Consider the following 25,268-nt stretch of genomic DNA (forward strand, 5'->3'; position numbering starts at 1 on the left):
AGAGAGAGAGAGAGGGAAAGAAAGACGGAGACACAGAATCTGAAGCAGGCTCCAGGCTCTGAGCTGTCAGCATAGAGTCAGATGTGGGGCCCAAACTCACAAACCATGAGATCATGACCTGAGCCAAAGTTGGATGCTTAACCAACTTAGCCAGCCAGGTGCCCTGTCCCTAACCAGTTCTCTTATTTAAAGCTTATTTTTCAGCTTTACCTGCTGATTGAAATTTTCATATATCCAAATGAGACAATAGCAACCACCATTTATTCTTCAGAATTTTGCCTTTACAGTGATTTGATTCAAGAACTCAGCCTAGGTTTCACTGATTCATAAGGCACAGTCTGATGAAAATATGTCATTGTGGAATTAGGTTATATTTCATTTAAATTGATTTTCTGCCTGTCAATTAGCAAGTGACAATTACTCATTAAATACACTTTGTAATAAGTTTCTATGTTTAGAAAATACTGAGACAGGGGCGCCTGGGTGGCTCAGTTGGTTGAGTGTCCGACTTTGGCTCAAGTCAAGGTCTCACAGTCCATAAGTTCAAGCCCCACATTGGGCTCTGTGCTGACAGCTCAGAGCCTGGAACCTGCTTCAGATTCTGTGTTTCCCTGTCTCTCTGGCTCTCCCCCACTCATGCGCGCGCGCTCTCTCTCTCTCTCTCTCTCTCTGTCTGTCAAAAATAAATAAAACATTAAAAAAATTTTTAAAAGAAAATACTGAGACATTTTTGGAAGTTTAAGTGATTTGGAAATGGGAATGCCTGGATACTACAGAATTGTACGTAAGCAGGCAGTACAAGTTATACAGTCTCTTAGTGCACTCATTTTATTTTTGGCAGTGTGATCCTGATTGCATTGTGAATCTTCTCTATGTAGCATAAATTCCATACAGGATGTTTTTGTTCTTCATCTGATATCCTCCCTTTCTTCTCTTATTGCAGATGTCATATACTTTCCACCTAAAATTCTGACAAGTGTCGGGTCTAACGTTTCTTTTCACTGCATTTATAAAAATGAAAATAAGATTGTTTCCTCAAAAAAGATTATTTGGTGGATGAATTTAGCTGAGAAAATTCCTCAAAGCCAGTATCATGTCGTGGGTGACCATGTTAGCAAAGTTACTTTTCGCAGTTTGAAGGCAACCAAACCTCGAGGGAAGTTTACCTACGATGCAATATACTGCTGCAACGAGCATGAATGCCACCATCGCTATGCTGAATTATATGTGATTGGTAAGAATACTGAACTTCCCTTCATTTCCTTCCACAGACAGATTTTTATTATGGACCCTATATTAGAGTCCCATTGATAATGTAAGGAAATTTTATTTTCATTAAAAAATTTGTGGTGATTTTGCTTTGTATTAATATTTTAATGTGTTTTAAATAGATGTCAATATCAATATATCATGTGAAACTGATGGGTACTTAACTCAAATGACTTGCAGATGGTCAACCAATGCAATCCAATCACTCGTGGGAAGTACTTTGCAGTTGAGGTATCATAGGTATGTATTATTTTTGCTGTGCTATTATTCTATGGATATGGTGAGATAAAACTTTTTATAGAAATATCATCAGAACAGTAGTCTAGTAGACGTTCTTCCTAATAGAGGAAGGTACTATATACTTAGGAAATTGTTGAGGGATTAGGTGATTTTTGAAAAAACTTACATTGATAGAAAAAATATAACTTGTTTTTACCTCAAATTATTTTTCTGATAATCAGTTAATTTTCCATAATTGCCTTTTAATTATTGAATGAAATCCAGGAAGAATTGGCTTCTGTACATTTTAGTTTGACTTAGAGAATTGGCCAGAGGAGAATATCCATGATTATAGAGGTCCAGTATCATTTGCTAAAGATAAATATCTTGGAAAAAAGTCAGAAGTTGTTGCACAAAGATTCTAAGAGATAATATGAATGCTTTCAGAAGTAGGAAAGGTTAAGAAAGAAATGCTTAATAAGGAGTGAAGTGTTATGATAAAGAGTAATTTATGCTTGTTTATTTTTGTGCTTCCCTGTTTTGAAATGATTCCAAGACATCATCTTCCTGTAGTATCATCTGAAGTAATAGAACTGTTGATTAGGAGGAGGTAGATACATTGTTATTTTTATAATCTCTCTCAGTAGTTTTCAGTGATATATACTGCTCTCAAACACGCTGTCTCAATTTGTGTTCATACTGGGGCCTTCCAGTTTGTATCCCTTGTCCTCATTTCTTCTTTTTTTTTTTTAAATGTTTTTATTTTTATTTTTGAGACAGAGAGAGACAGAGCATGAGCCGGGGAGGGGCAGAGAGAGAGAGAGAGTGAGTGAGAGACAGAATCCGAAGCAGGCTCCAGGCTCTGAGCTGTCAGCACAGAGCTTGACACGGCGCTTGAACTCACGAACTGTGAGATCATGACCTGAGCTGAAGTCAGACGCTTAGCCAACTGAGCCACCCAGGCGCCCCTACTCATTTATTCTTAAAATCTAAATTTTCTACGTGAAAAACAAATCCCCATCCTCAAATACTGTGATCTGAATTCTGTCCCTAAAGTGACTAGTCTATTCTTTAAAAACAAAAATTTTTTAATGTTTTATATTTTTGGGAGAGAGAGAGCGTGAGCAGGGGAGGAGCAGAGAGACAGGGAGACAAGGAATCTGAAACAGGCTCCAGGCTCTGAGCTGTCAGCACAGAGCCGGACATGGGGCTCAAACTCATGTACCGGGAGATCATGACCTGAGCTAAAGTCGGGCGCTCAACCGACTGAGCCACCCAGGCACCCCATGACCAGTCTATTCTTATGTAGTGGTAGAAAAATGGGGCAATTTCTACATTTCTTACATGGGAATAATAGCTGGCTTCATCTTACTTGATAGTAGCATTTTAAAATCAATAGAATGTTCATGGGATGCCATTTTACTTCTATAATCTGTCTTTACGTTCCTTCCATAACATTTTCACATGAAAAAAGGTGTTTGTGGATGATCATCACATAAGCTCTGTACCTCAATTAAATCACTAATATTTACAGAAGAGTATGAAACTCCTGCATGTACTGTGGCGAGTTTTTTAAACCTAAGCCTCGACTTCCTTGTCTGTAAAATGGAGTGAATAATAGGACTTACAAGGTTTCTGTGAGAATTAATGATAAATTCCATTTAATTATAGTTAAGTGATAGAATTTCTCCTGGTAAATATTCAGTAAATGGCTATTGCTGTCATGATGACAAAGATATAACCTTTGCATTCCAAATGGAGCATTACTGTGTTTCTGTACATGGTCACGGTTCTTTTTACTGCAGATGACTCCCCATGCCTTGTTCTCATCTCTCTCCTCTCCCCACTAGCACTCATTCACACACAGACACCCCAATGATTGTAATTTTGAGGAGATAGGCAGGAAAATGTCACAAAAAATAGAACGAGAAACATAAGAATGTAGGTTTTTCATTTTCTTGTAACCTCCTTCCTCCATTTTTATGGAAACAGAAAATGCTAATTTAACCACTTAAATACCATGTTCAGAGCAAATAGTGGCAGAAGGGCTATTTCAAAGAAAAGGAAAAATGCTTCGTATGTTCTGAGGTAGAGTGTTGATTGGGACACAGTTATAAAAATTGCTTTCTTAATTTTCTTCTCCGAGAAAATGCATTATATATTTAACTATATGATTCAGATATAAATCAAAGATTGGTATTGTTTTCATTGTAATGCTCCGAACTGGAAAATACTAGGACATTGTCAATTAAGCTATAATTTACTGTCATCAGTTATGTCTTCAGTTTCTGGTGGAATTTAATCCATATTTAAAGTGTAAGGGATTTATCTTCCTTCCCATCTCAGGAATGCTCCAATACTACTTGTGATCTATACTTTTAAAATGATAATCACTTAAATATAATATTAACTTAACTTTCAGTGTTGTAGGTTCTACCTCTACTTGGATCCGTAGAGAAGGAATACCAATTATTTTATTTGCATTTCCACTTAGTATCTAATAAAATATTTAATAAGGTTTGTTGTCGTTTTTATGGAAATACATAAAATTGTGATACAGTGGGGAAATCAAAAATGCATTTCCAATAAGAACATCTATTTTAAGTGGAATAAAATCTATGGCGTTCTCTCATATATCTTAACGTTTTCATCAACGTTGTATATTAACTGAGTGTTCTCGTATCTTTTAAGGAGCAGCCTTTACTGCTCTGATGTTCCATCTATTCATCCCATATCTGAATCTAAAGATTGCCATTTGCAGAGAGATGGTTTTTATGAATGCGTATTTCAGCCAATCTTTCTATTGTCCGGCTATACAATGTGGATTAGAATCAATCACTCTTTGGGTTCACTTGACTCTCCACCAACGTGTGTTGTTCCTGATTCTGTGGGTATGTCAAACTGTGTTGTGTGTCTTCATTTTTATTAGCAGATTTGGATTCAGGTTGATTCATGGTAATTGTTGTGTTTTACCATTTTCAGATAACACTATTTTTAAACAAAATTTTGTGTGTGTTTATAGTGGAATTGAAAAGACAATCAACCTTAGAAAGTTTTACTGTTTTTATTTTTTTAAGTTACTTATAGCACAATGTTTTTGTAATAGGAATACTTTCAGCATATAATTTGATAAGTTATATTGGTCATTGGTAATAAAATGTAGCAGTAATATTATTGTAAATAATGCACTACTTTGTTTTTCTCCCAATGTACTTATGAAAACATTTGGTGTTTTTAATTTAGAAATTTAATTTGCATATTGTGATGGATTTTGTAATCTGAGTAGTCATAACCAGAGAGTTTAATTTGTGAGGCTGTGTAGGCTACTGAAAGATTCAAAATGACTACACTGAACAAGAAAAAAATAAAGATGATATCCATCATGATATTTTTAAATACGCTTAAAAAAGATCCACTGATTTCAAAGGATTAAGAATATATTGAAAAGTATAATATATCCCTCCAATATTGCTGCAAAATCTTTGAGAAATGACCTATTTATGATTATGCAATAGAGGTAAAACAATATCTTTGGTCCTATATACTATTTTATTGGGAAATTATGCCAAAAATCAGTATTTGATTCGTTATATTTTCAAATAATTAGTACACATCTGAATTAAAACCTATATTTTGTTAAATGTATGATAAAATCATAATATTTAGGGTTTTTTTTTATTACCACAGATTCCCAATTAATTGATTTCCTCCCCCACGTGCGCGCATGTGCACACACACGCACATGCATACACACATACTATTTAGTTTGGTTCCACTTAAAGGGATTTTACTGTAAGGAGTACTTCTCTGGTACTAAGTATCTTGGAATAGCATGGAACCCTCCTGCCACTCTCTACCCCACAAACACGCACGTTAATAACTTCACATGTAATATATGACACTATGAATTCAGTTCTGTATGTTATCGGAACAACCTTTGATGTTATTCTTTTCAGTACTAAAATAAGGAGTTTAAGTTAGGCTTATACTGCCTACTTAGTACTAGAAAACAAGGTGGAGATTCAACTTTAGGATCCAAATGCCAGTTCCATGTGTTACTAGCTTTGTAAACATGGGCTAGACATGTAAGTGCCCTGTGACTAGTTTATCACCCATAAAATGTGGAAAGCTTCTCCTTCCTCCTCACTGTGCATGTTGTAGGGATCATGCAAACTCTTGTACTTCAAAGTATCCTTTCTGCAAACTAGATATTCATGGAATATATCCATATGATATCCATATGATTCAGTCAAGTAAGGTCACAGATTGAATGTCTTAGCATCTCTCACATATTCATACTTCCTTTTCTGAGGAGGAATTAACTTTTCAGGAGTTGAAATGTATGTCATCTTACTGTTGGTCAAGAATGTCTTCTTCATATATGAAGAATTGGATAAGCATGAGAAACATTAGAAATGAAAAGGTTTAGAGGTTTTGGTCATCAACAGTCTTAAGGTATTATAAGTGCAGAGCTTCAGAGTTCATATTACTGTGCTGGGATGTTGGGACTTTTAGTTCCCAAATATGCTGAGTTTGCACATTGACTTGTACTATTTTTTTTTAATCTCCTTTGAGAAGGAGATACTGCTTTATAGAGTATAAAAGATTATAACATCATGATAATGTTTTAAAAATATTCTCACTGTTTAAATTACTGTTATACAGTACTATTTTTAAATTTTCTAGTGAAACCACTGCCTCCATCCAGTGTGAAAGTGGAAATTACTGTAAAAATTGGATTATTGAAAATATCTTGGGAAAAGCCAGTCTTTCCAGAGAATAATCTTAAATTCCAGATTCGCTACGGCTTAAGTGGAAAAGAAGTACAGTGGAAGGTACATTTTACCTAGAAATGTCTTCAGCTTGCCTCACTAAATGTTATTTCTTATAAGTGTTTAAGAATTTTATTGCATAAGATTTATTTTATTGGCACAAATGTACATCTTCCTGTATTCTGTAGCTGTTTTTATTAAGTAGATATTTCTATAGGTTTAACCCTTTAAAAGAATTGTTTTCATGTTTTTTTTTGAGAGAGATAGAGATAGAGAGACAGAGACAGAGAGAGAATGAGTGGGGGAAGGTCAGAGAGAGAGAGAAGGGGCAGAGGATCTGAAGCAGGCTCTGCGCTGGCAGCAGAGAGCCCAATGTGGGGCTCAAACTCATGAACCATGTGATCATGACCTGAGCTGAAGTTGGGCACTTAACTGACTGAGCCACCCAGGCACCCCTAGGTCTAACCCTTTAAAGTTATGACATTTCCTGCAACCCATCATTTCCCAAAATGAGTTTGACAGAATATTGAAATATTCCTTGAAAAAAGATTGCATGGATGAATAAATGTAGGAACCCCTGTATCACTGTGTGTTCCTAGTACAGAACTGCACTGGGTTACATATTAAAGGTTTAGAGAGGTCCTGCATCAAAGTAATATTTGTGACTTTATTTTATTCTGTGTTTCTCAAACTCAATTTACCAAGGAACTCTTTTTCCTTTAACATCTAATATTCCTTAGTACAGTTATGTTCAATGGGACACATTTTGGAAGAAGCTGCTTTTACCAAACAACTAAAACCACACCCGTAGTGGCAAGTGTGCATATGGTGACAGGCCACGTCAGTTTTCAGATGGCAGCTGGCAAAGACCCAGGAATATTAGGAACCCTAATTATGCCTTTAGATCATCATGATTTTAGTAGAAAGGAATGTGACAGTTTACCATCTTATCGAAGAGACTATCAGAGATATCACTATGTAACCACTCAGTTAAAATTATTAAGAATTTCTGTGGGTAGAGGATTAGTGGACAGAGATTAGTAATAGAGTTGAGAACAGCTGAGAGTGAGGTTGCAAGTAGGTCAGTCCAAATCTTGGCCTGAGAAGGAGACCACAGATGACTAAGATAATCCTTCACTTGAAGGAGCTCAAGATCCAAGTCACATAGTTCTATAGCCAGAAAACACAAAGTCAGCCCTCTGTTAATTTTGGAATAGTATTAAGGTTTTAAATAGAATGCACTTCAGGGCCCTTTAGCTACATAGGTGTTGGTAATGATTACTCTAATGCTTGAGTTTATTTTACAGATGTATGAGGTGCATGATGCAAAATCCAATTCTGCCAGCGTCCTGGTGCCAGATCTGTGTGCTGTCTATGCTGTTCAGGTGCGCTGCAAGAGGCTGGATGGGCTGGGATATTGGAGCAATTGGAGTAGTCCAGCCTACACAGTTGTCACAGATATAAAAGGTCTGTAGAGATTTTTAAATGTGTCTTAAAAATGCACGAGGATGTGCGTTTCCAATAGGACTAAAAACTATTCCTTCTGAGAGCACATGTACAACTTGGGCTCCTTGTCCTTCTGCAGTTCCTACCAGAGGACCTGAAGTTTGGAGAATAATTAATGAAGACACCACTAAAAAAGAGAGAAATGTTACTTTACTTTGGAAGGTATTCCTGCTTTTTATATTACCCTTAAATTTTATTTTTATACTTATGAAAGACTTGATTGTTCATAATCCTGTCATTTTTTAGGCTCTGCAGTCCAATATTTCATTTCAGTTTTGAGATGTGATTGCAGAGAGCTACAATGTGCTGGCATGGAGTTAGGGAACTTCATTCTGTTCTCAGCTGAGTATATTACAGCTAGGTCAGCATTATTTTGGCAAAGTTGCTTAGATGCTTCAGCCTCAGTTTTCTCATCTGTATAAATGTAGAGCTGGACTAGATGATATCTGATAAAATTCTACTCCCCACCTACCCAGATTGTTCCACACCCCGCAGACATACATGTGTATGTGTTTGTGTTTATTTTTTTTCTGTTATTTCTGATTTTGAGGAATCTCGATGACAAAAAAAAATATATGGAGAAACACTTCCAGTCAACTGTATAGAGTCGTTTTCGATGGGTTTGTAAGGCATTGGCAGCACTGAATCTTATTTGAAACAGGTGGCAGTAATGGAGGAAGTGGGGTGTATTGTTAATGCTCTGTAGAATGGAAGAACAGAATTGGACTAGATATATATTTTACATGGAATCATCAGTGATCTGGTATGATTTTTTTTTAAATGATCGGGCAGAAATTCTGGGATGCCGTATACATGGTTCTGATAGCCTCCGTTACTTGAATTAGCAACGATTAAGAGAAGAAGAGATAACAAATGACACTGGGGTTAACATAAATGATGATTAATATCTTTTCAGCTCTTTCTTGTTGTTGCTTTACAGAACCAGATGGTTACTCGTTGTTGGTTTTTCAGATGAGGAAACTCTTGACTCTCTGCCAGTCTTTCTTTTCTCTAAAATTAGTGTGAAACTTCTCAGTAGAAAAGTGTCCTAATTGTATCATAATTAATTATACTTAAATGATTTATTCCCTGAGTCTTAAGGAAAAAAATAAGTTTCCTGCGCTGTATACCCATCCCGATGACTTCTTTGTGTCTCTGTCAGACACCAGCCCTCTCCTACCTCACCTCCCCATACTTCAGCCTTGAACTAGACAGGGCTTGCCCTGGTCTGCCCCTGCCTCCCAGTGGGAAACGTATAAGAAGAGTTCATGAGCTTGGTTGATATAAAAAGCACGGGAGCCCTTAAACTAATCAATTTTCATGTTTACTGCAGCCTCTGATGAAAAATGACTCATTGTGTAGTGTAAGAAAATATGTGGTAAAACATCATACTTCCCGCAATGGAACATGGTCAGAAGATGTGGGAAATCACACTCAATTCACTTTCCTGTGGACAGAGCAAGCACATTCTGTTACAGTTCTGGCTGTCAATTCAATTGGTGCTTCTTTTGTGAATTTTAATTTAACATTCTCATGGCCTATGAGCAAAGGTAAGAAAGGGTACAGGGTGGTAAACCTGTGCCCCTTTCAATATTTAATTTTTACAAACTCCTCCCATTCTAAATGATCTTCCAAGAAGCCTGCAGTTCCCTGAATCTGTAAGTCTGTCTCCTGTCTTTAATTTCTTCTTTTCTGAAAAACAGCAAAGCAGGTTGTACCCTGGTTATATAATATGGTCCTTGGGTTTTCATGTGGTAGAACCATGTTGAAATAATATTATGATAAATGAGAATATTCTAGTAAATCTAATACCTAAACCTTTTGGATCAATGCAAGTTGTATGTGAATTAATCTCTCTCTCCCTGCCTCTGTGTGTGTGTGTGTGTAAAAGTAAGTACAGGTACATGTGTGTATTATATTTATTACATACATATGTAATAGTATGACATATGGATGCAAGTAATTGTTCAGACTGGAAAATTTATCTGTTCTTCATTAAAAAAATTTTTTTAACATTTTTATTTATTTTTGAGACAGAGAGAGACAGAGCATGAATGGGGGAGGGTCAGAGAGAGGGAGACACAGAATCTGAAACAGGCTTCAGGCTCTGAGCTGTCAGCACAGAGCCCAACGTGGGGCTTGAACTCACAGGCCGCGAGATCATGACCTGAGCCAAAGTCAGCCGCTTAACCGACTGAGCCACTCAGGCACCCCTGTTCTTCATTTAATACAAGTGATGAACTGGGGCTCTGTGGTGGCTCAGTCAGTTAAGCATCCAACTCTTTGTTTTGGCTCACAGTTCATGAGTTCAAGCCCTGCATCAGGCTCCACTCTGACAGCATGGGGCCTGGGATTCTCTCTCTCTTCCTCTCTCTCTGCTCCTCTTCCATGCTCTCTCTCAAAATAAATAAATAACTTTTTAAAAAAGTGATGAACCTTCTTTAATTAATTTTGATATATTTGATTAGAGAATTGAGAACTGCCTTTAATAGGAGTTTCCAATCTGCATTACATATTCAAAGTGTAACTTTTTAATGGAAAATTCAAATCTCTTGTATCTCTACTAATCTCTTCCATGAAGTCTTTGCTTATTGCTTTGATTAGGTATGTCCTAAATTGGGGTGCCTTCTACCTTTCTTAAGGTATTTTATATCTTGCCTTATATTAATGATTAGTTTTGTACATATAGTGTAAGCTTCTTGTAAGTTCCATAGCATCTACACAATGTTTTACACTAAAAATATTTTCCATCAAGATGTTCTAGAAATATTTATTGAATGCTGCACTGTGGTAGGTGGTGGGAACTCCAATGTGAGAAAAACTATAATGGTCTCAGTATCCACAGAGGCAAATCAACTTTTTGATTATTTAATTAACAAATAATCAAATAATCATACAAGTTGATGCTTATTTACAAACTGAGATAAATGTTCCCAGGAGAGGAATATAATTTTATAAAAGAAAATAAAATAGGAACCTGACTTGGTATTGAGGCTTAGAGAGGCTTTCTTAAGCAAGCAGTATAGGAATGAAACTTCCCCAAAAGAGCATTGGCTCTTGAGAGAGGACGAGTCTGACGGAAAGTCCTTGTGGCATAGGAGAGGACATGAAGGAATTTTATCCTCACATATGGAAATACAGTGGAGGATTTTTTTATAAGTAGGCTTCATGCCCAGCACAGAGTCCATTGTGGGGCTTGAACTCACAACCCTGAGATCAAGACCTGAGCTGAGATCAAGAGTCGGATGCTCAAATCACTGAGCTACCCAGGCACCCCTCCAGTGGAGGCTTTTAAGTGAGACTCTGTGAGGAGGGTGTTAAATGATCAGATTTGTTCTTTGAAAGCACAACTCCATCAGCAGGAGAGAAGAGTTTGGAGAGAAGTAGAGAGGATGATTAATAAGCTTGGGCAGTATTACAGTGGCGAGCAACTTCCTTGACTCTATCCAAAATCCCGTTTTTGGTTTTTCCTCAATAGCATATATTCCCACATCTTTCTGCATACATGACTCTGTGGTACAAAAATAATTGTATTGTATTTATTTATATAAATATCAGCCTTCTCTTCCTTCTCCTTTTGTCTAATAGGTTATATGTGCCTTGAGGGTATTTGATTTTTTACATTAATTTTGAATTTAAAAACAAATTTCCTTCTTTTCCCCTCAGTAAATACCGTGCAGTCACTCAGTGCTTATCCTTTAAACAGCAGTTGTGTGTTTCTTTCCTGGAAATTATCACCCAGTGATTACTCTCTGATGTATTTTATTACTGAGTGGAAAATTCTTAATGAAGACAGTGAAACTAAATGGCTTAGAATCCCTTCATCCTTTAAGAAATATTATATTCATGGTAAGTTTGCTGTACTTTAATAAGTTTCTCTTATGGAGTAGTAGGAGAGTGATTATTAATTCAAATAACATAGCCAGTTAATGAAAACTTAAAAAATATAGATGATACTGCCATCTTACTACATATAATTCTATCCCTTTATCATAAACATTCAATTCTATTTCATTTGATCCTTTTAAAATATTTTACAGTTGTAATCATATCATCTATCAACTTTTTTTCTGATTTGTTCCTTTGATATATCACAAGCATGTTTCTCTTTTCTCCCCAATCCTTTTAACCATATTTTTAATGATCATATAGGATCTTATTCTAAAGTCTACTTAAACCATTTATTTTTTTGAGAACATTTATGTTGCTTCTAGCTTTACCTTTTTTTTTCTAGACTATTTTTTAATGGCTTTTACTATCTACCACCAAATTGTTTTCCCAAATATGTGTACCAACATATAATGCCACTAGTGGAGAGTGGGAATGCCAGGCTGAAGGTCTAAAAATGTAGGACTTGGTGATGTAGGCAATATAAACTCCCCAGAGTAGACCAGTTGCCCCAGGAGGTGATTAAACTGCATAATACAGTATCTCCAAGTCTGAGTAAGGTTGAAGTAGGGAAGCTAATGATTACCATGATCCGACAATACAGTATCACTCCAGAGACTTATACTTCAGTTGCATTCCAAAGACCCTAGCATCAGGACACATAGAAACAATTGATAGAGAACTAAATTCAGTTCATTACCACTGTGGTCCAGATGATTATTTTCTGTGCTTTTATTTAAATTATGGGAATATATAATTTAGGCTTCAAAGAGATTGATCCCTTGTGGAATATTTATATATTATCAACATTTGTAAAAATGATACATCACTGATAGATTTGTTTTGAGCTTTGTTATACAGATCGTTGTTCCCTTGATGGGGGGCGGGGTGGGGGGCTGGATAAGCACGGGGACTCCTGGTCCCTGCCCCTACTTTGCATTTCATAAGACTTTAGTCTCACAGCTGCCTTGAATAGGGAAACTAAGTAAACTAAATGCATATGAAAGAGGAATGTTGCTAGCTTTGGGGATATGGGAGAGGAGGTAGGGCATATTGTCCTGGAAAGGGAAACTGGAAGCTCATATCCTATGAGCTTGAACAAATTGGTAATCATTGGAACGTGCCTTTGAAAATTGCAATCTTCTGTCTCTGGGTAATATTTTCAAAAATTAGTTACAAAGTATTGTCATTACTAGGAGAATTTGGAATGCTTAGGTTATTTTTGAAACTTGCTTAGTCATCAGTTTCGATCCATAAATAACTAAATTTCTAGGTGTGGAAATATAGGAGAGTCACCTAAAATTTTTTTATATAAGTTTTAGTCATTAATATTAATTCAGTGGGAATGACCCTTCAATAAATTTTTCTCCTCAGATCATTTTATCCCCATCGAGAAGTATCAATTCAGTCTTTACCCAGTATTTATGGAAGGAGTGGGGAAACCGAAGATAATTAATAGTTTTACCCCAGGTAAATTTTTTCCTTTTGGTTTCTTTTTACACAGATGTGTGGTTTCCTGCTCAGTTAGCAGTTATATTGCCATCTTTTTACACAGATGTGTGGTTTCCTACTCAGTTAGCAGTTATATTGCCATCTGATTATATTCTTTTTGATGAAGTCATGGAAGAGTCCAGAGTCTTACATAGATGTGTCAGGGAGTGATTGCAGTAGGAGTGTATGGTTCCCTGGTGGTAGTAAGAAGGAGAACAGCCAAGCATGGTATTGTATTCTCGTATTGGAAATTAAATTTTTCAGTCTCAAATTGGATAAAAAGGTAATGGAAACAAAATAAAGGGAGATATGCAGCTGTACAATAAAATACATCATCAGAAAGACTACTTGGAAAAATAGGACTTTTCTGTACAATTCATATAAATGTATCTACCCCAAGTAATATGTTTGGGGGTATATACTTATGATCCTTTAAATTTTAATCAGTCTTTTAAAGGAAACATTTTGTTCCCTAAAAATAAAACTAGAAAGGTAGTTATAGAAATAAATTCACTGTTCCTCTTAAATTTCTGATTCATCTTACCATGGTTGGAGTATTAACATTTTGATTTTGCTATTACTGTTCACATTGTCTTCAAATTGAAGCAACCTAATGATGAAGTTGAAGAGAGAAATATTTTTCCTGGTTTCAGAATTAAAATAATTATAAAAATTCATTCATTATTTGGCAAATACATGTTGGGCACAAGAACTGGGGATTGAACAGTAAACATCAGTCTCTGTACTCATGGAGCTTAAACCCCAGTGCTCTAATGGGAATGACAGTAAACAAATCATGTATAATATAACAGCAGATAGAAGTAAGTGCCATGAAGCAAAATAAAAGTAAGATGAGTTAAAGTGTGGTTCTTTAGGGGCTCCTTGTTGCGGGGGGGGGGTGGTCTCAGTAGGGTAAGCGTCTGGCTTCAGCTGAGGTCATGTTCTCATGGCTTGTGAGTGTGCGCTCTGTGTAGGGTTCTCTGCTGTCAGTGCAGAGCCCAATTCGGATCTTCTGTCTCCCTGTCTCTCTGTCCCTCCCCCGCTCACACATTCTCTCTCTCTTTCTCAAAAATAAACATTTAAAAAAAAGTGCTGCTTTAGTTAGGATGCCCAGAATTGGTCTTTTTCTCTGCGCAGATGACATTTAAGTCAAGACCTACAAGTACAAAAGAAGACATTTCAGGCAAAGGTTAGCAAGTGCAAAGTTTCTGAAGAGCAAGTATATTTGGTAGCTCGAGAAAAGCAAGGTCAATGTGTATGTAGTGAACAAGGTAGACATTGGCAGGTGTTGTAAGTAGGCTTCTCTAGAAGCAGATGCTGAGACAGAGTCATCAGAACTTTAATTGGTACTTTGACTTATATAACCTAAGGTGATCAAATGGAATTGGCAAAGAAATAATTTTGAAAAAATGTTTTGCTAAATTACAGTAAACATAATTCTGAACAAAATAATCATGTTATTAATGTGACCATAATTATAGTTTATCTTTTTCTTATTTTTATATCTTTAAGTAATACAGATTTATGATAAAATCAGAAAAAAAGTCTATTGTAATTATTGATACAGAAAGATGTCATTATTTTCTCAAGCTTCCGAATCGTGTGAATTGTATGTCTTTTTCAGATGATATTGAAAAACGCCAGAATGATGCAGGTCTATATGTAATTGTGCCAATAATTATTTCCTCTTCAATCTTATTGCTTGGAACATTATTAATATCACACCAAAGGTAATGTATTTGATGTGAAAAATCTTTATGAAAAAAGCCCTTGAGAATATTTAAACCTTAATTTAAACCCCAAATCAGAAACATTAAAGTATGCTAGATATGTTTATGTGTATTCAGTATACAATTACGATAGCCTAAAAAGAAAAGGCCTGTTTTCAGGAAACCACATTCTGTTTTGCTAGTACCACATAAGCATCATGGAAGAAATTCATTATTTATTTATTTATTTATTTATCCATCTATCTATCTATTTATTTATTTATTTATTATTATTTTTTAATCTTTATTTTTGAGAGACAGAGAGGGAGAGTGTACACGAGCAGGGGATGGGCAGAGAGAGAGGGAAATAGAGGATCAAAGATCTGAAGCAGGTTCTACATTGAGAGTGGAGAGCCCAATGCAGGGCTCAAACTTACAAACTGTGAGATCATGACCTGAGCTGAATTTGGACGCTAAAATGACTGAGCCACCCAGGCACCCCAGAAATTCATTTTTAAAATGTAAATACATTCAGGAAATAACAGGCTTATAACAGGATATCCTAAGCAGTATGTTCTCAGATACGGCAAAAATGACTTTTAGAGTTGTAGATTTTGGGTTGAGGACTTTTAGTGATGAAGATTTACCTGGAGTGGACAGTTCATTTTTAAAAATCAGCACTGCACGGCTCCCCAGTTTGGCAAATAGCCTTGTTTGGCAAATAACCTTGAATTTCTTGTGGTTCTGTGGGTGCCCCATCCCTGTGTGCTGAGAGGTCCGGACCAATGATATTATTTCACACATGCCAAATCTCTACAGAAACTTTTGTCTTATAGCAGAAAAGAGGGACAGGAGGTTTTAGAATCTGAATATATCTTTCAGTCAAGTGAGCTGATGAGGCCATATCAAGTGGAATTGTTTCTGAAATTCAATCGATGGCCACTTTTAATATATTATTTTCTCCAAAAAAAATCCATGCCAAGTGTTCAGCACAGTGCCTGTCATAGAGCTTTCAAATAGTGTTGGTTATTTTTATTATTATACTGGTTATTAGATTTGATCTAGACAGAACGTTGTGGAAATCTTCATGGGATAGTATCTGAAATGAATCAAGCCCTACTGAGACATAAGTGATTAATTTCTAGTTTGTGCACTCATTAACTGTGAACATTTTCAGTATGAATGTTTTGTTATTTATCCTTTGCAGAATGAAAAAGATGTTTTGGGAAGATGTTCCAAACCCCAAGAACTGTTCCTGGGCACAAGGACTTAATTTTCAGAAGGTCCCTTTTTCAATTTTTTTTAACCCAAAATATATAAGATTGCATTTAAATGCTATATGCCTTATATAGCTTCAAACATTATTAAGGTTTAAAATATTTTAAGGGTATGGTTTAAGTCTTATTGTATTCATTTAAATATGGGTTCTCTTTAATTTAATTACATATTTTTAAGAATAGCAAGATGCAGAGATTTAAAACCAGCATGAAACAAAATTCAGTAGGTAGTTTATCATGTGGGCATTAAATATATATCTGTATCACAGTATATAATAAAATAAATATTAGAATGTTAAGAGTTAAATATGATGAAGAACAGATATTTGGATATACTTTTTTGGTATAAATTGATTGTCTTTAGGTAAAAGCTGGAATCAATATTTTTAATCCCTGTAATTATTTCCATAATTATTTAAATCAATTAAAAACTATAAAAATAATTGTGGCCTCAAACACCACAACCTGAAAAATATAATTATCATAATAAAACTTACATTTAAGTACATTGGTTTTTTTTTTCAAGCTAAAGTACTTTATGAATTAGCTACAATAAAATAATTTGTACTTACATCTATGATAGAATTTCTTAGAAACCTCTAGTGTTTAATATTTCATTAGTTCTTGTAGTTTCCCTTGAAGCCAGGTTGGTTTTCCACCCATAAAATTGAGAAAATAGAATTCAGTTTTCATGTCCAAATATCAACATGCTGTTTTAAATATCAGTCATATGGAGGTTATTAAGCAGTCTCAATGATTGCATCTTTATTATTAGTCACTGTTGAAAAGTCTTCACTGGTTTCCTTTTAGCTACAAGATAAAGTACAGTCCCTTTAAGCTAGCACTCAATGACTTCTGTCTACAATCTGTTATCAACTTACATAACCTATCTCTTCTGTCCCTGGGCCTTGGTCATGCCTTTACTGTTCCCTTTACCTCTACAGCCCCACCATGTCAGTGAAGACCTTGCCCTTCTAGGCCCCTTTCCCCAAACCTTCCTTTAACAAAAGTAGTTCAGAATTTCTCTCCCTCTAAGTTCCCAGAGCATTTTACTGTTTAATTTCTGTGAAAAGTTCTCTGAATTCCTGGGGAGTATTTTACCCCTCACAAATATTGACTGACTTCCTGCTGCATGTGAAGTATGAAATTGAAGATTCAGTAAAGCATTGCTGGTAATTCATAAGAGTGTCTGCTTATATATGTGCAAATCACTGAGACATAGTCGTATATGCTTCAATCTGCAGTATCTCAGTTTCCTGTAAAATGAAGTTTAATAGAACTTACATCATAAGATTGTTTTGGGGATTGAAGAAGATGGTACTTGTAACATAGTTAAGTTTCAATAACTATTAGTTATCATTATTTTACATATTTAGATGTTTTAAATTATTATTCTTTCAGTTACACTGTGGGGTAAGTATCATTATCTCCGTTTTATAGAAGAAAAAACCTGAAGCGCATAGTGATTAGGTGATTTATTTTAGAACCTGGCTTGGCTTGCCTATTTGTCTCACAGTGGAGCCTGCTCCATTAGTTCTTTTTCTCTCTAGCGGTGGCTTTCAATTTTTTTTTTTTTTTGACCATGACCCACAGTAAGAAATATGCCTTACCTTGCAGCCCAGTACATGCATAGATGTAGATATGCAAAACTGAAAAAAGATGTCAAAGTGATTTTATTATATGCAGTGCTATTTTCAAAATTCTGTTTTGTTTTAAAAAATACTGATTGCAACCCAGTACGTTTATTTCACATACTAATGGCCTATGACTTGAGGTTAGAAAAACACTGCTCTACAGCTTATCGATGAACAAATGAACAAATATGTAATATTGTAGATATAACAGTGCAAACAATTAAATTGTAATCTTTCAGCAGAAATTACAGTCTTTTTTATATTAAATATAATTTATTGTCAAATTGGTTTCCATACAACACTCAGTGCTCATCCCAACAAATGCCCTCCTCAATGCCCATCACCCACTTTCCCCTCTCCCCCACCCGCCATCAACCCTCAGTTTGTTCTCAGTATTTAAGAGTCTCTTATGGTTTGCCTCCCTCCCTCTCTGTAATTTTTTTTCCCCTTCCCCTCCCCCATGGTCTTCTGTTAAGTTTCCCAGGATCCACATATAGGTGAAAACATATGGTATTTGTCTTTCTCTGCCTGACTTATTTCACTTAGTATAATACCCTCTGTTCTGTTCACGTTGCTGCAAATGGCCAGATTTCATTCTTTCTCATTGCCAAGTAGTATTCCATTGTATATATAAACCACATCTTCTTTATCCATTTTTCAGTTGATGGACATTTAGGCTCTTCCCATAATTTGGCTATTGTTGAAAGTGCTGCTATAAATATTGGGGTACAAGTGCCCCTGTGTATCAGCACTCCTGTATCCCTTGGATAAATTCCTAGCAGTGCTATTGCTGGGTCATAGGGTAGATCTATTTTTAATTTTTTGAGAAACCTCCACACTGTTTTCCAGAGCAGCTGCACCAGTTTGCATTCCCACCAGCACTGCAAGAGGGTTCCTGTTTCTCCACATCCTTGCCAGCATCTATAGTCTCCTGATTTGTTCATTTTAGTCTCTTTGGCCTGAGGTGGTATCTCAGTGTGGTTTTGATTTGTATTCCCTTGATGAGGAGTGACATTGAACATCTTTTCATGTGCCTGTTGGCCATCTGGATGTTTTCTTTAGAAAAGTGTCTATTCATGTCTTTTGCCCATTTCTTCACTGGATTATTTGTTTTTTGGGTGTGGAGTTTGGTGAGTTCTTTATAGATTTTGGATACTAGCCCTTTGTCCGATATGTCATTTGCAAATATCTTTTCCCATTCCATTGGTTGCCTTTTAGTTTTGTTGATTGTTTCCTTTGCAGTGTAGAAGCTTTTATCTTGATGAGGTCCCAGTAGTTCATTTTTGTTTTTAATTCCCTTGCCTTTGGAGATGTGTTGAGAAAGAAATTGCTGCGGCTGAGGTCAGAGAGGTTTTTTCCTGCTTTCTCCTCTAGGGTTGTGATGGTTTCCTGTCTCACATTCAGGTCCTTCATCCATTTTGAGTTTATTTTTGTGAATCGTGTAAGAAAGTAGTCTAGTTTCATTCTTGTACATGTTGCTGTCCAGTTCTCCCAGCACCATTTGTTAAAGAGACTGTCTTTTTCCCATTGGATACTCTTTCCTGCTTTGTCAAAGATTAGTTGGCCATACATTTGTGGGTCCAATTCTGGAGTCTCTATTCTATTCCATTGGTCTATGACACTGTCTTATCTTCAGACCAGGTAGCACTAGTTTTAAAGATGATCATTCTCTTTATAGAAACTTCACTTTGTTTTGAGTCCATCTAGCCCCATACCTCTCTCAGCTATGCACTTACTCGCTGTAAGCCCTTACTCCCCTTTCACTAAACAGAAGTCATGATATTTTTTTAATTTGTAAAATATTTATTCCTCTCCTCTCTCTTCCATTGTAAATTCATATAGTAACATTTTTGTAGCTATAGGGATATTTCAGACATATATATTTATTTGTCGTTCATTCATTCATTCAATAAGCACATAGTGAGTATTTATATGTAAGTCTAGGATATTGCTTGGATCTTGGAAAACAAATTTTTAAGAGATTTTCCTTAGTATCTGGGAAATAAGACAGATCATAAAGGAGTGGCTGGGTGGAAAGCAGAATAGAAAGAACTTGTCTTCTTTACCATCTCCAAAATAGTTGATTCATTTTAAAATTCATTAATTTCACTCATTCACTCATGGGCTATTTATTGAATACCTATTCTTTGCTAGTCACTATGCAATATCTTCAGGTTGTAATGACTAGAAAACAGAAACTCCTAGAGTGAATGGTCTAGTGGGGAAGATAAGCATCAATCAATGATAATGAAAATAATAATAATATATATATGATCTATATGATATACTAATAATTATAAACAACATGTTGTTAAAGAAAAGGATCCATTTTGCTGAACTTAGTGTGTGGGATGGATGGGGACGAGAGGGTGAAGGTAGGAAAGCGACAATTGACCTAAGCTCTGGAAGATGCGTAGTCATTAAATAGATTTTGTGGTGGAGAGGTAGAGCCCAGGCAAAGCCACCTGCAAATGTAAAGCCCTGAGGTAGAAAGGATCATAGCACATTCACAAACTGAAAATAGGGAGATTAAAAGACAGTGTAGTTTTTAATTACAATGTAATATTTAATTTTCTTAAATATGAAGGGTTCTTTCTTTTAATATGAGCTTTTTTTTTTTTTTGGTCAGAAAAACTACCTATATAAGCAAAAATTTTAAAGCTTCACTATACAAGTATATATGAATGCAGAGAATAACCATCTCACTGTCGCTTTAGGGGAAGCTAAAATATTCTGTCTTCAACATGTGAAGCTCTGAAATCTTCCCTATGCACCACCATGAAAATGGTTTCTAAGTGTTTACCAGGGCAGGGAAATGATCAGGCCCATCTCAGCAAATGCAGTTTGAGCCTGCACCAAATGTCTTTTCCTTTCCAGAAAATGGTGTGTGCAAAGGAACCACTTGATGGGTAGAGGTCGGGTCAGTAAATATTTGTAGACTGTGTGCTCCCCTGTCTCACATGGACATGATGAAAATGAGCACAAAGCTGCAGCAGATCATCTGACAGACATTATATACAAGGAGACTGAAATACCACTAAAATTTCCTATGTTCTGGTAAAATAAAGAAGTGTGAAGAATTTTTAGGATACTTAAAGTGGGTGTGAATATCCTTATTTGTAAGACCGATTTTTCCCCCCTCTGCAGATATTTGACTTTATATAATCTTATAAGATATTATTTGAGCACAACTAGTCCTTAAGATGCATAATTTATTTCTAGGGATTAATAGGTACACAGAAAACATAATCAGGAATAAAGGAATTTTTGGAATATAATGGCCATATTTGAAGAGTGAAGAATATAATTTCAAAGGATTTTACTAATGGTAAACATTTAATCTTCTAAAATTCAATAACTTAAGAAAAATCTCATTTTCTACTTTATCTCCTAAATAACTAAAAATAATAGTTTTTAGTCTAATAGAGAAAAATAATATAGTGTAATTCATACTAATTTCTAAAAAGGGTACGGCAAATTTACTATTGGCTCTTCACTTTCATATTTTATTTTATTTAATTCTCATAGGCCTAACCGTCTTAAATTTTATGATGACCATACTGAGTCTCAGAGTGGTTCAGTGGCTTGTCTTGATCATCTATCCTGTACTTGTATAAACCTTCGTTAAACCCAGTCCATTGGACTCAAACTGCTACCCTTGCCATCAGTTCCATATTAACAAATGTATTACTTAATTTAACTAGTGCCATTAATTGTACACCTAAAAATAATTGAAATGGTAAATCTTATATATATTTTAACAAAATTCTAAAAATGGGTAAAAATCTGAATAGACATTTAAAAATATTTTTAATTTTTTTTTTCAACGTTTATTTATTTTTGGGACAGAGAGAGACAGAGCATGAATGGGGGAGGGGCAGAGAGAGAGGGAGACACAGAACCGGAAACGGGCTCCAGGCTCTGAGCCATCCGCCCAGAGCCCGACGCGGGGCTCGAACTCACGGACCGCGAGATCGTGACCTGGTTGAAGTCGGACGCTTAACCGACTGCGCCACCCAGGCGCCCCTAAAAATATTTTTAAATGTTTATTTTTGAGACGTGAGTGGGCAAGGGGTAGAGAGAGAGGTAGACACAGGATCCAAAGTAGGCTGCAGACTCTGAGCTGTCAGCACAGAGCCTGATGCAGGGCTCGAACTCACAAACTGTGAGATCATGACCTGAGCCGAAGTCGGACGCTTAACTGACTGAGCCACCCAGGAGCCCCTGAATAGATATTTTTGCAAAGAAGACATGTAAGTGAAAAATAAGCACTAATGCATATATGTTCAACATTGGGGAAATACAAGCCAAAAACACAAGATACCACTTTACACTGGCTAGAATGGCTATAATCAAAAAGATGGTAAGTGTTGGTGAGAACATGGAGAAATTAGAACTCATACACTGCCAGTGGGAAAGTAAACTGATGCAGCCCTTTCTGTGCTAACAGCACAGAGCCTGCTTGGGATTCTCTCTTTCTCTCTCTGTCTGCCCCTCCCCCTGCTCATGCTCTCTTTTTCTTGAAGTAAATAAATACACTTAAAAAAAATGATGCAGCCCTTTTGGAAAATGGTCTTAATGGTTCAACATAGAGTTACCATATGACCCAATAATTCCACTGCTAGGTATGTATCCAATAGAAATGAAATCATGTATTTACGTGGAGATTTATACATGAATGTTCATAACAACATTGTTTATAATGGCCAAAATGTGGCAACAAGCCATATTTTTTAATATCCATCAAATGCTGAATGGATAAGCAAAGGGTGATATATCCAATTCTAAAACAAAAGGAAACAACAAACAAAAAACCCACAACGTGTTGCAAAGCAAACACTGTGGTAGTCCATTGTTGTTAAAAACAATGACAGTATTTTTTAAGGAGATAATTTTTTATGTGAAATATTTTCCTTAATTTGTTCTTCACATTCAGATTACTTTGAGCATTGGTTTTTATGAAAGTAATCTATACTTGTAATTCTTTAGATATCCATCCTGGTTTCTAAAATATTCCCTAAAAGTAATCTCTTCCATTTTTTAAGCTATCATTCTCATTCCCTTTTGTTTATAATTAATCAAAAATCCATATTTGCCTCATATTTTTTTATTGATAAAAGTTAAGATAAAGTTTGTCCTGCTTATTCCTCTCATTCGTTTTGGTCCCTCCTTCCCTTTTTAGGGGCACCGACTTTCAAGAATATAGTATGTATTTGTCTAGTTTGTGCTTTTGTACTTTACTGTATCTGTATATGTGTATCCATGACCAATGAACAATAATACTTTTGGCATTAATTAATTAATGTTATCATGCCTTCCATGTCATTCAAAAATTATTTTTGTTCTAAGCATTGTTTTTTGAGATCTTTCCATGTTGATGCCATTAACGGAGTTCAGCTATGTGGACTGGCCGATTGTATTCCATCCTATAAATATATCATAATTCATATGTCCATTCCCCCTATGGATATTTAAGTTGTTTGCAAACTTTTTCTATTCATTACAAACAATGCTGCTGTAAACATGGTTGTTAATATCTCTTTGTTCTCTGGGGATGTATATGTCCCATTATTTAAAAAGATAAGTTTTTGCATGAGCATGTAATCAATGTGCATGGTTTAATAGTGAAATAGTATGGAAGAGCATTTGTTGCAAAGTAGAGTGTCCTCCTCCATCCCTACCTATCCTTAGTCTTGCTTTCCAAATGCCGTTACTTTAAACTGGTTTGCTTTTAACTTTTCTGGCAAGTCATCTTTATATTTCTAAAAATAATATGCTTACACCACTACGGAATGTAGACATGATCAATTGGTTTCTGGCTATAATGAATATTTATTGATACACATACTTTTCCTTCCGTTCTCCTTTCCCCACGCTCCTATGACATACTGTGTTGTCGCTTTTTCCCCATTTTTTTCAGTAATTACTCTGCAACCTCAGAAGAATCTTTTTAAATTCCATTTATTTCCATCAATAGAGGCCACTTGTAGGAGCTCCCCTTCTAGGGAGCTTTATTGTTAAATAGAGACATTAGCACTCTTACCTTCTCTCTCCACCTCCCAGTCTATGTAAATAGAACTCTTCGCTTTAAGTCAGGATTGATAGCATGTTTTGTCCTATAATCATTGTAAAAAACACAAAGTCAGTAAACTGCATTTAGGTGGCTATGGGTATGTAAACACTGTTCCGTGAAGAACAAGTAATATACGTGATGACATTTCTTGGTAGTTCCAATGTCACAGGAGAATGTTTTTTTAAAAGATATTAGAAATATTTCACCTGTTGGTCAGAATTGTGCCAAATTTTAGTTGGCTTCGTTTTTAGTTTTTATGGGGTTGTTGTTGCTTTTTCTAGTGTTTCTAATTGCCTTTATAAAAATGTAATGTTTATTTTTGAGAGAGAGACAGAGGGTGAGCAGGGGAGGGACAGAGAGGGAGACACAGAATCTGAAGCAGGCTCCAGGCTCTGAGCTGTCAGCACAGAGCCCAGCACGGGGCTTGAACTCAGATCATGACCTGAGCCAAAGTCAGATGCTTAACCGACTGAGCCACCCAGGTGCCTGCTAATTGCTTCTTTCAAAGTGTTTTTGAATGTCTGTGTGCTGCTATTATACAAACTTTTTCACTGGACACCTTTTCCCAGTGTATTTTGCCCAGGAAACCCTATATCCTCCTACTTCAATCCGGATAAGGTGTTTTCTATAATTTCTACGAGCCATCACCCAGAATTTTTCCTTAACTGGTTTCGAGTGATTGCTGCTTCCTAAGTTCGTTTCCTTCCTCTTTCTTGATTAACTACATCCTTAAGTAACCTCCTAAGAAATGTTATTTGCTAAGTCAGAGTCTCTTCATGCCTGAAATTCTTTTCATTGTGCCTTCATTGATCATTAGTTTGGTGGAGTAGCCATTTCCAGATTGGACAAACCTTTCCAATTCAACTTTGAAGCAATTCCTGTCTCATCATCTAGCACTCAGCATTGCTTCTGAGAAGTCAGATGCCATTCTAATTTTTACTCCTCACTGGTTACTTGCAGTTTTCTTGCACTTAAAAATTCTCTCCATTTGTGTGTTCTAAAATTTCAGCGATGGATCTTGGGAGGTTCTTTTTCATTTAACTTGGTCACCATTTGAAGACACTTTCAATTCCATGCCTTCTGTCTTATCTAAGAAATTATATTATTTCTTTGTGATTTCCTCTCTTCCTGTTTCTTTTGTTTTCTCTTTCTAGAATATGTATTTGTTAGATGTTGAGCCCTTTGCATAGATCTTCTATATTTCTTATCACTTTAATATGTTCTTTTGTTGTGTTTTGTTTTACATTGAGACCTTGCCATATCCTATTCTTTTAGTGTTTCTGTTGAACTTTTATTTACTATTACATTTGTAAATTTGCAAACTTTTTTTTTCAGAGTATTTTGTTCTGGTTTTATATATGATATTTTCTTAAATCTTACTAGAAGGACCATTTTAAGGATCATTGTTTGTTTGAAAAATTCTCTTTTTT

General features: G+C 35.8%; 1 protein-coding gene across 2 annotated transcripts in view; it reads left to right on the plus strand.

Moving 5' to 3' along the window:
* Nucleotides 1–25,268, plus strand: part of LEPR (leptin receptor) — an 89,155-nt gene that overhangs the window by 54,901 nt on the left and 8,986 nt on the right. For both annotated transcript variants that reach the window (XM_030324219.1, XM_030324222.1), the window contains exons 9-19: nt 944–1,234; nt 1,392–1,509; nt 4,180–4,379; nt 6,175–6,323; nt 7,568–7,727; nt 7,846–7,928; nt 9,100–9,316; nt 11,433–11,615; nt 13,029–13,124; nt 14,770–14,875; nt 16,062–16,137. In XM_030324219.1, the coding sequence (XP_030180079.1) occupies nt 944–1,234; nt 1,392–1,509; nt 4,180–4,379; nt 6,175–6,323; nt 7,568–7,727; nt 7,846–7,928; nt 9,100–9,316; nt 11,433–11,615; nt 13,029–13,124; nt 14,770–14,875; nt 16,062–16,137 (1,679 nt within the window). The remainder of the gene's footprint in view (nt 1–943; nt 1,235–1,391; nt 1,510–4,179; nt 4,380–6,174; nt 6,324–7,567; nt 7,728–7,845; nt 7,929–9,099; nt 9,317–11,432; nt 11,616–13,028; nt 13,125–14,769; nt 14,876–16,061; nt 16,138–25,268) is intronic.

The sequence above is a fragment of the Lynx canadensis genome, chromosome C1, assembly GCF_007474595.2.
Source record: "Lynx canadensis isolate LIC74 chromosome C1, mLynCan4.pri.v2, whole genome shotgun sequence".
Lineage (NCBI taxonomy): Eukaryota > Metazoa > Chordata > Mammalia > Carnivora > Felidae > Lynx > Lynx canadensis.